Source organism: Schistocerca piceifrons, chromosome 2 (assembly GCF_021461385.2).
Source record: "Schistocerca piceifrons isolate TAMUIC-IGC-003096 chromosome 2, iqSchPice1.1, whole genome shotgun sequence".
Taxonomy (NCBI): Eukaryota; Metazoa; Arthropoda; class Insecta; order Orthoptera; family Acrididae; genus Schistocerca; species Schistocerca piceifrons.
In genome coordinates this window covers 354614934-354630038 of record NC_060139.1, presented here as the reverse complement: position 1 = coordinate 354630038, position 15105 = coordinate 354614934, and the positions used below count along the sequence as shown (strand labels likewise).

General features: G+C 34.9%; 1 protein-coding gene across 1 annotated transcript in view; it reads right to left on the bottom strand.

Moving 5' to 3' along the window:
* Positions 1-1213: 1213 nt before the first annotated feature.
* LOC124777347 (general odorant-binding protein 83a-like) overlaps positions 1214-15105 on the bottom strand; it is a 48236-nt gene continuing 34344 nt past the window's right edge. The window contains exons 3-8 of the mRNA XM_047252712.1: positions 9370-9422; positions 9179-9214; positions 8984-9086; positions 8798-8862; positions 1654-1738; positions 1214-1574 (exon numbers count right to left, since the gene is read on the bottom strand). Coding sequence (XP_047108668.1) covers positions 1691-1738; positions 8798-8862; positions 8984-9086; positions 9179-9214; positions 9370-9422 — 305 coding nt within the window. The 3' untranslated portion in view covers positions 1214-1574; positions 1654-1690. The remainder of the gene's footprint in view (positions 1575-1653; positions 1739-8797; positions 8863-8983; positions 9087-9178; positions 9215-9369; positions 9423-15105) is intronic.

Here is a 15105-nt window from a genome sequence, read left to right as displayed (position 1 = left end):
GTTGTGGTTACTTGGTTTGCTTTTCATGCTGAACCTTCTCACACCAGAACTGAAGATTTAAATCCACTTATAGAACCCTGGTGCACTCCTTGCCTCATTCTGTAAAACTGTATTGTCCTCCACACTGGACAAACAAATAATTCCCAAATTTCAATATGCAGTGACACTGTGAATAGAGTTCACCACTAAATGGATGTAATATACAGTCAAAATCAGAAGGAAAAAAAATACGTTTGTATGGTGCAAATAAAAATCTTGGAGTGTCACTTAAAACTTAGTATTTGTATAATCTATATAAATTTGTGATAAAATAGCAACAGTAAGTATTAGTTTATCAATACTGGCATCTAATATGTTACCATTTCAACTTTTGTAATAAAGGTGTTTGATATAGGGCAATGTAGTACAGTTGATATTGCAATATTATAAATGGAAAGAAACTATAACTTTAGCCTCAGAAATGAAAAAAACAAAAAAGGCATCACGGATGTTAAAGAGCAACACATAAATATTCTGCAAAAGCAGGTAATTGTTGCTTAAAGTCATAACCAGCATACATGTATGCTGGTTGCAGCCAGAGTGACATGTATGCTGGTTGCAACCAGAGTGCAGATATTGCATAAATGACAGACATTCATTAACATCTGTGATAGTACATATACTCTTTAATTGCATTGTGACTGATAACAAAAGTGAGTTTTTGAGTAAACTGTGATGTGCATAAGTGGAGGACAAATTATTCCAAAACTATTTTCTGTTAAAGCTCAATATGGAGTCCTCTGTTTTGGTAAACAGCAATTGTAAAATTTTCCAAATATATATATATATATATATATATATGGAACATTTTACAATGGTGAGTCACATCATCTAAAACATCATCTAAAGAACACCTCATAGGGAAATTATTGTACAAATTGTCTGTGTATTCTCGGTCTGAAAACACTTCTTAAAAATTTTTCTGGAATCAATGTTCACAGCAAAATAAATCTTCCAGCATACATGTCTACATGGAATGTACACTGCACATGTAAACAGCAGCTGAGTACTGGAACTGAGACGTGATAGTGTTTTTATGGGATATAATACAGGAATCAAACCATTTTTGATACGCTTAAGTGTCCATCCAAGAATTCTCAAGAAAACTCAAGGATATATAGAAACAGAATACGTTCAGAATTGCACTGAGAAACCAACATCAACTGCATATGCATTTCATGGAGGTAATAAAAGTTTACTACACAATTATTGTTACATGCCTGGTCAGATCTCTCGCCAGAAAGAAACTGTATTTCCATGTTTCACATATATTGGTAATATGTACAAGTAAGAGTTGCTTCATTTCTGATCACTCCAAATACTGTTATTCCTCTGTGCAAAAAAATCACTAGGTGACTTTAATAACATTTATACAAGAATATTTTGAATTGTACTTTGTGATGCCATTGTTTACTTGGTCATATTATTGTGGTGTACAGATATTAATTTTCGGTGTACAGTGCAACACAGTCCACTTAAATCCATTTAGGAAAGCACCCATATAACACTTCATAGCTCAGACTAATTTGACAGTCCTGCAACAAATACAAGATGCAATCAAACAATGCAAGTGGCTGTAATTTATCTCAGAAAAATATTTTCCACTTCTCTTACCTTTCACTGTAAACTGTCCGACAGAAACAACTTCCTGTCAGGCATCAATGGTTGCATCAAATGCACGAACTACCAGACTGTACAGCTGCAAAAGTTATTAAAAATACTGAAAGTAACTTATAGAATTTTGCTAACAGTAGTCTATTTATAACAAGGATGAGATCTAGTTATTAAAATGAACTAAAACCTCTAAACGAGAGTCTGCAGATACTTCTATTCATAATACAGGTGGAATTAATCATAAATGTAATTGATAATGTAACGCTGAGACTGAATATTTGTCAATAACTCTCTGTTAAAGCTCTATTTCAAATTGGGACTCAAACTGTGTACCAACAGTGGAGTGCTTGTCCTGTAATCCAAGTTAACTTCACAGAGACTGGATCAAGGTCTCAGCTTGATGCAAGCTTCTCTATGGGCATTCTTAACTTATGGGGAGTTGAGACTTTGTGTCATTCTGTGAAAAGTGATGTTGTAATGCAACCTGTAAAACAAAGTTTAACTTGGTATTTGTAATATAATCAGTTTATATGCCCAGAGAGATCATAGACCCTGCTGCATTGGGGAGGTGGGGGGGGGGGGGGGCAATTCTGGTGAAGCCTGTGATAAATTAGAGCTTTAAGGCTGTGTAAAGGGACACCCTCCACTAGAATTACTTTTCTTCAACAGTAGTTGATACCAAAAATAATTACAACTTTTAGACAGGTTGGTATTACCTCAGCCATTTTTGTAAAAGAATTTCATATGATTTTGTTCATGATGTGGTATATTTAGGCTATAATCCATAAAAAGAAATTACTTTATTTTTGTTGTTACAATTGATAAGTTAAAATTACTTTTTAAAAAAAATTGAAATTGCAAAATATCTTGGACTCTTAAAATTCCTGTAATTAATTGCATAATCTGATGATATTTATTATGTTTACTTCTGGATTCCTTTATAAAATAATACTATAGAAATTAATAGACTGTTATATGTCAAGAAAATTTGTAAAATCTTTGGAATTTTGATTTAAGCATAGAGTGGAGTAGTACGCTTCTGTTGTGATCAGACATGTTTTTATTTTTGGCAGTAACAATGTAATTTTCGGTTTTCTTGAAGTGGAAATTGTAAAGAGATTGTGATATGGAAAAATGTGAAAGAATAAAAATTACAGAAACAGACATTATTGCTCAGGCAATACTTCAGCATTATTTACATCAATTGGAACGATGAGAACCCACAATGTCAAAAATTTCAGCTTCAAGAATCAGCCCCTAGACATTAAGAACTGGAGCTAACTACTAGAAAAGAGGATAAGTGAAAAGTTTATTGTAAATCTTTCTTCTCTTGAAGCTTGTTAAAAGAGCTAATTTTGAAGTCAGTGACAATCAACAAATGATACGAGGGAGGGGTAGATTACAAGTGATAGTGGCATCTGGGATTAGTTGACTGATAATGAAGTTTTGTCTGTTGCAGAAGAAGACAGAGTGATTTGTGTAATTTGCAGTTTATGTTTGAATAGATTTCTGATTACTTGAAGAAAGAAGACTGAGAGCTGTCAACAAAGTCGGATCACCAGTGACGATGTACTACCAACAATGACAGACCAGATCAAATGAAAGATGACTTTATAACTATGACGAGAGACATCAAAAAGGAAAGATAAGTACAAAGTTTTTGTGAAATTAATTTGTTTGTGGATTTGTATGCTTGTTAACAAAATTAATATATAGATGAGGGTATTAGTGATGTAGAAGTGAAAGGTGTGGGATCCATTCAGGACATGTTTGAGCCGAGTGAAAGTTTAGTCAGTAAAGAAATAGTAAAAACTGATATTTTGCAGTTAATTTTGGCAAAACTAGAGGAAACGAAGACAGATAATAATAGCAGATTTAGTGGAGTTAATGTTCAGTTAACTGAAATAAGAACAGATAATATAGCAAATTTACTTCGCTACAAGGACAATTAAATGACCTAAAAACTGAAAACAATAGTAAAATGGATAGGGTACAATAACAAATAGACCAACTTAGTAATCAAGTTTTAGAACTAAAAAATGGGTTGTCAGAGAGGTGAAAAAGTGTGAATGAAAAGTTGACATCTTAGAAAATAAATTTATTGTTTTGGAAAATGAGTTCATTGTCAAATCAGCAAGACAGTCCAAGAATATTAAAGATGTCAGAGTTGATCAGAAGTCCGTGGCAGATCAACATCAACAGTTTAGATCAAAAAATTTTAAATGTTGAAAACAATGTGCAAACCAATGTAAATGTTTTTAATCAAAAAATTCCACCAGTTCAGGAAAAATGAATTCACAAAAATCTGTATTCAGACAATGGTACTGCATCGTCAATCATTCCTATCAAAAATCTTCTCTCAGACAATTTACATCCAATGGATTTTCTGCACCACTGTAGAAATAGTTTTGTGTCAGGCATGAGTGACAATCAAAAATTTAAATCTGCTAAAAGATATCTTGAAGGTGAAGCTCTACCTCGGATAAATTTAAATCAGTGCGAAACATATCAAAATTTCGAAAAAAAGTTTTTTAAATAAATTTTGGTTGGAAGCTGAAGAGAGCGGAATTAAAAGTGAATTTTTAAATGGTCCTAATTATAGTAATAGGAACAGTACTCTGAAAGAGTTTTGTTAGAATCGACTTAAGAAATCAACACACCTTGACAAACCATTTGCTGAAATGACATTGATTGATGCACTTAAAAGGAGATTACCAGAAACGTTGCAGTGGGGTTTGATACATGGACCTGATGTTTGTCTTGAGCAGCTTTTATAAAATGTTGACAAGCTGGACAGGACAGTAGAAAGAAGTATTTATCTTAACAATCAGAATGGTAGAAATTGTAAAGGGAATAACAATAGAGCTGGCCATTGTGGCTGAGCAGTTCTAGGCACTTCAGTCCGGAACCACGCTGCTGCTATGGTCACAGGTTCGAATCTTGCCTCGGGCATGAATGTGTGTGATGCCCCTAGGTTAGTTAGGTTTAAGTAGTTCTAAATCAGGGGACTGATGACCTCACATTTTAAGTCCCATAGTGCTTAGAGCCATTTGAACCAATAACAACAGAAACAGAGATAGTGGTAACTTCTATCAGGATCAAAATTTTGATAGAGAGAGAAATTCTGAATATCAGCAGAATAGGAATAATGGGGGTCTGCCTCAATGAAGGTCCACAGTTTTGGGGTGAGAAGACACTACAAGCACAGGACCCAATTTACAGTTGCAATTAGACAATAATAAGTGTTAATGATATGACACAGGTACCTGAAGTTGAACAGAAGGAATATCAGGTTTCTCATTTATGTTTTGATCAAACGTTTTGGGATACTATGTTTAATTATGGTGATGTAGGCACTAATCACAAATGAGAATGTGAGAGTAGTGAGAATTTTGATGTAATATGCACTAATGATTTCTTCTCTTGGTCAGAAAACAGTGTTATTGATGTATGTAAATAAGGTGACGACTGTATTGGATCTGAAGTAGGTGATATTTTTGATATAGTTGTGAAAGAGAGCTGTGAAATAGCTGAGGTCGGTAAGTCTGAGACTGCTAGCTTATTCCAAGTGAATGTAGGTGTTGATGGAGATGAGACTTGTGTTGTTAATGATGTTGTTAATGAAGTAATTTTGGAATGATATAATAATGACGATGATGATGTTGATGTTGATAGTATCAGGTATTTGTGGAGTTCAAGTGTAATGAAGTTTCAGAGTTGTTTGTGAATAATTTTGACAATAAAGATAAGGTAAGTAATGTATCTGATGATCTAAGTGAGAGTCATGGCATACCAGTCCAGTCAAAGCAGTTTTTCATTAATGTCATACAGAGTAATGAATCAAACAGTAAAGGTGAGTTAGTGGTAAGCCTAGAGAATAAAGGTGAAAACTTTCTGAAGTGTGTTTGGGGCCAGATTGATGATATTGTAGATAAATGTGCATCCTGGAATAAGTTAGCTGTGGTTAGTCACAATTTGTTTCCAGATTGGTGGAATGAAGTGAGAGAAGAAGTGTAATTTTGACAGTAATACATTTTGTGTTCCTTCTGTAATAAGTGATGATAATTGTGCTATGGAATCCATTCATTGTGTTCAAACTTTTACTGACAACATTAGTAACCAAAGTACTGCTAAGATACCAGTAAAGTTGATGATACCCTGTAAAGACAGTGTGGATGTAGCATCAGATGAAATTGAAAGTGATCTTTTACATGAAGCGTCTAATAACGGAGATGATGATTCAGATTCTGGGTGTCCTTACATTAAGATTAAGACTGATCAGGGGGATGGGAACTGTTTGATTGATATAGGTAGGCCAATTTGTGGAATATCTGAACCACTTAGAGACAAGATTAAGTATAGTAAGAATTTTTTGGAAATGCCCATTGTGGGTGTAAAGATAAGACGAGATACAGGTAAGCAAAGTAAATTGGTAAAATCTCAGGTACTTTAAACATTTAGTGTAGCAGACAAAACTGTTGAACATGGATGCTTAACAATCCCTAGTCTGGAAGAAAATTAATAACCAGCTAGTTAAGTAGCATTAGCTCTGGCCCTCTGCTTTTTTAACAAGGGAAAGAGCAGGATTCCATGCAGAATTCAAGCAAAAACCTGCATCTATATTTACAAGGTTACTTGCAAATTTAATTTTAACTGCCTCCTTAATAATACTATCCCAGTAGCTGGAAGTGTGTGACAGAACTTCCATGTTGTTATATTCCATAGGATGACAGGTGACAAGATGATGTCCTGCAGTACCAAATTTGCTCAGCAGTTGTAAGCATATGTGGTTTCTATGCTCAGTACACCTGTCCTCCAGAGCCCTGATAGTATGACTAATATATAACATGCCACAGCTGCTAGGAATATTGTAGACACCCACACAAATGAGAATCATCCTCTATGAAACTTAAAAGGATCGTAATCTTAGTGCTGGTTGAAAAACAGATTTGTCATCAAATTTCCACAAAATAATACGAATCCTGTTGGAAATGCTCCCTATGTGAGGCATAAAGGCTTTGGTGCCACCTCAGTATTATCATCAGTGTGTGGATGGTCTGTCTTTCGCTGTAACCTTTCTGATGAAAGGTGACCTCAGGATGGGCTAACTCAACAGACAGACTCTCAGGGACTGGGATAATGTGGGTCTTGTGAACTAGGGTACAAAGTACCCAATCATGCTGAGACAGATGGTGACAACTATCGGGCTGCAGGTGCAAATCAGTGTGAGAAGGCTTCCTATAGGAAGCATATCCCAATTTGCCATTAACCATCCTCCTGAGCAACAAATCAAGGAAGGGCAGGCAGCCATCCTTTTCCATTGTGAAACAAATATTTGGGTGTGTTGTATTCAGATGTTCTAAAAAGTTGTTCAAACTTTCATTGCCATGAGGCCAAATAACGTAAGTATCATCTTGTATCTGAAAATATGCAGTGGACTCATAATTTTTTAGGTCTGCCATCCACGTTTAGAGGTCTCATGGTTCTGTACATTCCTTAATTGAAATGTTGGGTTAGCCTATTCAAAAATGACACAGTTGATATAATTTCCTCAATGCCGAGCTTGTGCTCTGTCTCTAATGACCTCATTGTTGATGGGGCATTACCCTACTTATCCTTGATCTTTCCATCTACAAGTATAAACAAATTTGGAATTCCTAGAATAGACTTAAATACATAATTCCAGGTGACTGTAAGATCCCAGCTCTAACAGGCTGATTTTTTTACTGCACTGAAAATTTCTATAGTTTTTTAGGAAATCAGTAACAAGGGCATAGGACCTGGATAGACTGAAAGAACCAATGATTTTTGAGAATTTCAAGGAGAACATTAAGTAGTCATTGACTGAAGCAGGAGGAATGAATACAATAAAAGGTGGAAAGATCCCTTTGGGATATAGCTGAAATCCATGAGTAATACACAATATATTGAATTTTATTGAGAAGAGGTTGAAATATAAAAGTCCAGCAAATGAAGTGAGCCAAAGAGTGTACTGCTGTCTTGAAAATGAGATAGATAGGCAATGCAAAATGTCTAAACTGGAATGGTTTGAGGAGAAATGTAAAGCTGTAAAAGTGTGCTGATTACAGGAAAGAGAGATGCCACGTAAAGAATACTACAGAAACTGTATGAACATGAAGGACTCAGATGGTAAGTGATTACTAAGCAAGAAAGAAAAAACTGAAAAATAGAAAGAATGTATAGAAGGGCTATACAAAGGAAACAAAATTGAAGACAATGCTATTGAAGAGTAAGAGGAAGTAGGTGAGAATGTGATGGGAGATATGATACTGTGAGAAAAATTTGATAGGGCACTGAATAACCTAAGTTGAAACAAAGCACCTGGGGTTGCCAACATTTCCTCATAAACAATGAGATCCTTGAGGAAATCAAGATATTATGCAAGATATATGAAACAGAAAAAATACCCTCAGGCTTGAAGAAGAATGCAGTTTATAATCCCTTTTTTAAAGAAGGCAGGTACTGACACGTTAATCATATTAAATCATCTAATGCTGAGAGAATCACTTTAGGAAAGGGACTCCAAAAGTAGTGGCTGAGTAGTTATATTTGGGCAGCATAATAACTGATGATCATTGATGCAGAGAGGATTTAAGATACATATTTGTGGTGGCCAAAAAAATATATGAAAAAGAGATATATTTTAACATCTAACATAAATATAAGTGTTGGAAACTCTTTTATGAATGTATTTGTATGGAGTGTAGTGCTATATGCAAGTCAAAATGCATGGGCACTAAGAAATGAAAATGCATGGGCACTAAGGAGTACAGAAATGGGAGTACAGAAATGAAGAGAATATAAACTTTTAAAATGTGGTACAGAGAAGAATGCTAAAGATTAGATGTGTAGAATGGAAGACTGGTGAAGAGATACTGAACTGAACTGATGAGAAGAGAAATTTATCAAACTGCCTGACTAAAATAAGTGGTCAGCTGGTAGGACACATCAAGGAATAATCAATATGTTTCTAGAGAGAAGTGGAAGAGGTAAAAATTGTAGAGAGAGAACAAGGTTGGGTTCAGGAAGAAGGTTCTCATGGGTATAGATTGCAACAGATATGCAGAGATGAAAAAGTGAAGACCACAACAATATTAAGAACAAAATAATATAGTCCACTCACCTCAGGGTCACTCTGTTTATAGCACTGATGTATTTGGTAAGCTGTCTGACAAGCTTCATCATGATCTGTAACATAAATTTCCTAATTACTATGATTAAATTCTTGTAGGTTGGTTAGATTTGCAATTCATGGAATGAATATCATTATTTTAGTAAACATGTCAGACTTTACATCAGCATTACTTACTTATGTGTTTGCAGCTGTGCACAACCCTATGGCCTTCTTCTTTTATTTCTGGAGGAATATTTTCTAATTCTTCTTCCAAAACAAAAACTCCATCCTCTGAGAGCTTAAACAGGAAATGTTTATTTATTATACTGCATGACTGTTAAAAGTGTTTGGTATTTTACAGCATTGTTTTGTAAGACTTGAGATACTTACAGAATTAAACTCAACCATAATACATTTCAAGTAACACTGAAAGAAAAAGAAAACGAAAGTTTGTTAGGTGCATTCTGTTTTGTGTACTGAAATCAGTTCATAAGCAGTATCACTTATTTATTGGACATGAATTTTGCAATCATGCATATGAGTACAGCACCCAATAAGTGTCAAAATATGTGACTACAAACCTTGAAATCATCGTCATCTACTGTCTCCCCATCAGCATATCTATGGAGCATTTCTGTAAATAAAAATGTATGTTAAATGCCATTTTTTACACATTTACTTGGTAGTTATCTGTTAAACCTATCCGATCTTAACTTAACATTTCTCTGTAATATGACTGATATAGAATGTATTTGAGATACCTTACTTCATTCACATATTCATCATGTTCCATAGATCACATCAAGAAGGAGAAACTTGAGGTGTAGGGAACAAGTCAAGTTGCTCTCCCTCTATAGCTTTCCCTCCCCCCCCCCCCCCCTTACCCCTCACCCCTTTCCCACCAGTACTAAATTGGTGATCCCATGATGTCTCAGAATGTGTCCTATCAACTGATCCATTCTTCTAGTCAGATTGTTCCAGAAATTTCTTTTCTCCCCAATTCTGTACAGTTACATGGTCTTCAGAATTCTTCTGTAACACGTTTTGAAAGCTTCTATTCTCTTCTCACCTGAACTGTTCATCATCCATGTTTCATCTCAGCTTCCACAATATCCTAAACAAAAGTCAGTTTGGTTTTCGTGCAGGTCTTTGTACAGAACGAGCAATATTCTCTTTCACCAATCAAGTTCTGGAAGCCATGAACAAAAATATGTCTCCAGTAGGTACTTTTTGTGACCTCTCTAAAGCCTTTGATTGTGTAAACCATCTAACTCTTTTGAAAAAAAGCAGAATATTATGGTTTGGGTGTTACCATTGGTTCATGGCTCCAGTCATACCTAAAGGACCAAAAGCAGACTGTAATGCTGAATGGCACATCCGGAGAGCCTGCCTCATCTGAGTGGGGCACAGTAAGTTGTGGTGTGCCACAAGGCTCTGTTTTGGGTCCACTGCTGTTTCTCATCGTCATTAATGATCTCCCATTTTGTTGTGATACAAAGAGTAAATTTACTCTTTTTGCAGATAACACTAGAATTCTAATTGATGATTTTACAGACAGCAATCTTGAACAAACTCCATCAAAGTTTTCAATGATATAGTAAATTGGCTTTCTTCAAATTGTCGCTCACTCAATACAGATAAAACCCTTTACATGAGATTTCATACTCCACAAAGAAATCTGGAAGAAAATAATATTAAGTGTAGAGATCAAGCAATACAAAAAGTTGAGGTTACAAAATTCCTGGGTGCTTATATAGACAGCAAATGTAATTGGTCGACACTCATTCTTCATCTTTACAAAACACTTAGCTCAGCAATATTTGCACTACGGGTTACTGCTTCAGTGGCTGACCTAGATACCATTAAGGCTTCTTACTTCAGTTATTTTCATTCATTAATGTCATATGCTATTATATTCTGGGGGAACCAACCTCTCGCAAAGAAAATTTTCACTAAAAAAAAAAAAAAAAAAAAAAAAAAAAAAAAAAAAAAAAAAAAAAAAAAAAAAAAAAAAAAGCTATCAGAATAATGAGTGGCGTCCATCACAGACACTCTTGTAGGTGCTTGTTTCAAAAGATGGGGATCCTTACCACCACCTCACAGTATATCTTTTCTTTGTTGACCTTTGTCTGTAATAACCCTTCTTTCTACAAAGATAACAGCCAATTTCATGACTATAGCACAAGGACCAAAAACAGTCTGCACATTGAATTGCAAAGTCTCGCTATGGTTCAAAAAGGAGCTTACTACTCCAGAATTAAGCTGTTTAATGCTCTCTCACCACACATCAAATGCCTTAACAATAGATTTCCAGCATTCAAACAAACTCTCAAGGAGTACCTGATAGAGAAATCTTTTTATACAATTGATGAATATGTGAAAGAAAATGTACATAATCACAAAACTTGCAAGTGTTGTATAAATAGTGTAATGAATTTTGTTTTGAATAGGCATATGAAAATTGTTTATTGTTATTTCTGTATTTCCCTTGGAATAATGAACTTATCTTGATTCCTGTATATATTACTCATCCTTAACATGTGAAACAAAAACTTTCTGTTAGTTGAATGTGCTGTTGTTTAGTTGGTATCTTATTTACATTGTATCTTTTTGTTGCATTTATGTAAGATATATTTCAGGTGGGTACGATCAGACACATGCCATATCTTATATATATTACTTATTCTTAATATGTGAAAAACAATTTTCTGTTTATTGATTGTGCTGTTGTCTATTGATTTTATTTACATTGTATCTTTATTGTTAGTATTTATACAAGTTATACTTGAACTATGTAAAATTTGACACGTTCCATATCCTTGTGATTCACTTGCTTCCAGGATCTATGGATCATGAAATAAATATATAAATAAATAAATAAACTTCCATACAGGCTACGTTCCATACAAGTACTTTCAGAAAAGACTCCCTTGCACTTAAAGTTTTACTCAATGTTAACAAATTTCTTTTGTTCAGAAATGCTTTTTCTGCAGTTGCCACTCTACATTTTATATCCTCTCTATGTTGGCCATCATTGATTATTTTGCTGCCCAAATTGCAAAACTCATTTACTACTTTAAGTGTCTTGTTTCCTAATCTAATTCACTTAGCATCACCTGGTTTAATTCAGCTACACTCCATTATCCTCATTTTGCGTTTTTTGATATTCATCTTATATCCTTCTTTCAAGACACTGTCAATTTTGTGCAGCTACTCTTCCAATTTCTTTGCTCCCTCTGAAAGAATTACAATGTCATCAGCAAACCTTAAAAGTTTTTATTTCTGCTCCCTGGACTTTAATTCTTGCACCAAATTTTTCTTTTGTTTCCTTTACTGCTTGCTCAATGTGTGGATTGAATAACATAATGGATTAGCTACAGCCCGGTCTCATTCCCTCCTCAACCACTGCTTCCCTTTTATGCCCTCGACTCCTATAACCACCATCTGGTTTCTGTACATGTTGTAAATTAGCCTTTCATTCCCTGTACTTTTCCTCTGCTACCCTCAGAATTTCAAAGAGAGTATTCTAGTCAACATTGTCAAAAGCTTTCCTTAAGTCTACAAATGCTATAAACATAGGTTTGCCTTTCCTGAACATATCTTCTAAGAGAAATAGTAAGGTTAGTATTATCCTGCATATTTCTACATTGCTCCAGAATCCAAACTGATCTTCTTTGAGGTCAGTTTCTATAAGTTTCCCATTCTTCTGTAAAGAATCTGTGTTAGTGTTTTGCATCCATGATATATTAAACAGATAGTTCAGTAATATTCACACCTGTCAGCACATGCTTTTCTGGAATATGAATATTCTTGTTGAAGTCTGAGGACATTTCGCCTGTCTCATATATCTCGCTTACCAGATGGAAAAGTTTTGTCTCCCAAGGCTATCAGTAGTTCTAACAGAATCTCGTGTACTGTCAAACAGGGTGATTTTGGATACCGGGGCGAATTTGGACAGCATGGCTTATTTGCTCGTTGTTACTGTATGGAAGCAAAGAGCTACTTATTTTAACATATCTACACCAGTTAGCAAGATTGCATTTATCGCTCTCCACAACTTTTATTTTGCGTCAGTTGTTTCCCTAGTTGAATAATTGATGAACAGTCTCAGTGTTGAAAATCCATGCATTATCGTAAAGTGGAAACTTTCTATTGTTGCACCGAGCGAGAAGTTATTGTAACCATAATTGTTGATCCACTCAGTAGCTAACAGCATTGAGACAATTTATGTACAAGTTTTCTGAGTTTCTCGTGCAAGGTTTTAAAATAATGATGGTTTTCGTAAAACTGTGTATGTATGGGGTTAATTTGGACAATGCCAAGAATGTATAAGAGCAGGAGAGGTGCTACAGTACGGCGTAATTATGACCCGGAACTTTTAGATAAACCTGTTCATGATATTCAGAGTGGTAAATTATCATACACAAAGCCATGTGACTTGTATGGTATACCTAAATCAACCCTACAAAATAAAGTGCAGGAAGCACATCTGGAAAAATGGGAGGACAGCCAGTGCTAATTAAAGAAGAAGAAGAAGAAGAAGAAGAAGAAGAAGAAGAACAAGAAGGAGAAGAAATGTTGAAGCAAGGTATCTTGAGGACTGCACATTGGGGATTTTCCTTCACTAAATTGGATGTTAGATATTTAGTTAAAGGCTACCTTGATAAATCTAGCCAAAAAGAGAAGAAATTTCATAATATCATGCCAGGAGAAGAATGGGTGCATTTATTCTTCAAACGACAGTCAGAAGATATTTCCATTCACTTAAGTGAAAATATTAAGTGAGCTTGTGCAGAAGTGAACAAAGATACTGTTTATTTAAATTCTTGGAAAATAAAAACTTATCTGTAATATATAAAATTCATTATATCATTCCCATATCACTTATTCGTAACAAAGGGCTCCCTTAAAATGTGTCATATGTCACCAAAATCAAATAAAAAGCATGTAGAATTCAAAAAAAGGAAGTAACTGTCCGAATTTGCCCTCTATATACTGGAACTTCGGACAGAGGTTTAAAAAACACATCCTGTCAATCTTATTTCTTAAAATTTGTATTCCCTTTTGCCTGCTTCATTTACAGCATTTTTATATTTTGTCCTCTCATCAATAAAATTCTGTATTTTTGTGTTATCCAAGGATTTCTGCTAGACCTTGTCTGTTTACCTATTTGATCCTCTGATACCTTCACTATTTCATCTCTCAAAGCTACTTATACTTCTTCTACTGCATTACTTCACCATGTTCTTGTCAATTGCTCCCTAATGCTCCCTCTGAAACCTCTGGTTCTTTCAGTTTATCCAGGTCCCATCTTGCTAATTCCTTACATTTTTGCAATTTCTCCACTTGTAATATACATTTTGTAACCAGTAAATTGTGGTCAGAATCTACATCTGCCACTGGAAATGTCTCATAATTTAAAATCTGGTTCCAAAATCTCTGTCTTACCATTATACAATCAATAAGAAACCCTCCAATATCTCCAAGTCTCTTCCATGTACACAATCTTCTTTCACAATTCTTAAACCAAGTGTTAGTGATAATTAAATTATGCTTTGGGCAAAATTCTACCACACAGCTTCCTCTTTCATTCCTTTCCCCCCAATCCAGATTCATCTACTACTTTTCCTTCTGTTCCTTTTCCTACTATTGAATTTCAGTCCCCCATGACTATTAAATTTTCATTTCCCTTAACTATGTGAATAATTTCTTTTATCTCATCATACCTTTTTTTGATCTCTTCATCATATGCACAGATAATTGGCATATAAAGTTGTACTACTGTTGTGGGTGTGGGCTTTGTCTTTATCTTGGCTACAATAATGCATTCACTATGTTGTTCACAGTAGCTTGCTTGCATTCATATTTTGTTATTAATTATAAACCCTACTCCTGCACTGCCCCTATTTGATTTTGTATTTATAACCCTGCATTCACCTGACCAGAAGTGCTGCTTCTCCTGCCACTGAACTTCACTAATTCCCACTATAACTACTTTTAACCTATCCATTTCACTTTCTAAATTTTTGAACCTAGCTGCTCAATGAAGAGATCTGACATTCCATGCCCCAATTTGCAGAACACCAGTTTTGTTTATCTTGAGAATGACATTCACCTGAGTAGTCCCCACCTGGAGATCCAAATAGGGGCTATTTTACCTCTGGAATATTTTACACAAGGGGATGCCATTGTCATTTAACCATACAGTTACATGTCATGCAGCCATACAAAGAACACTTCAGCTTGCCATTTAGCCAAAAGGAATTTACAATCTTTGCATCTAGATAATCAGATAATTTTTAAGAGTGAAAGTACAA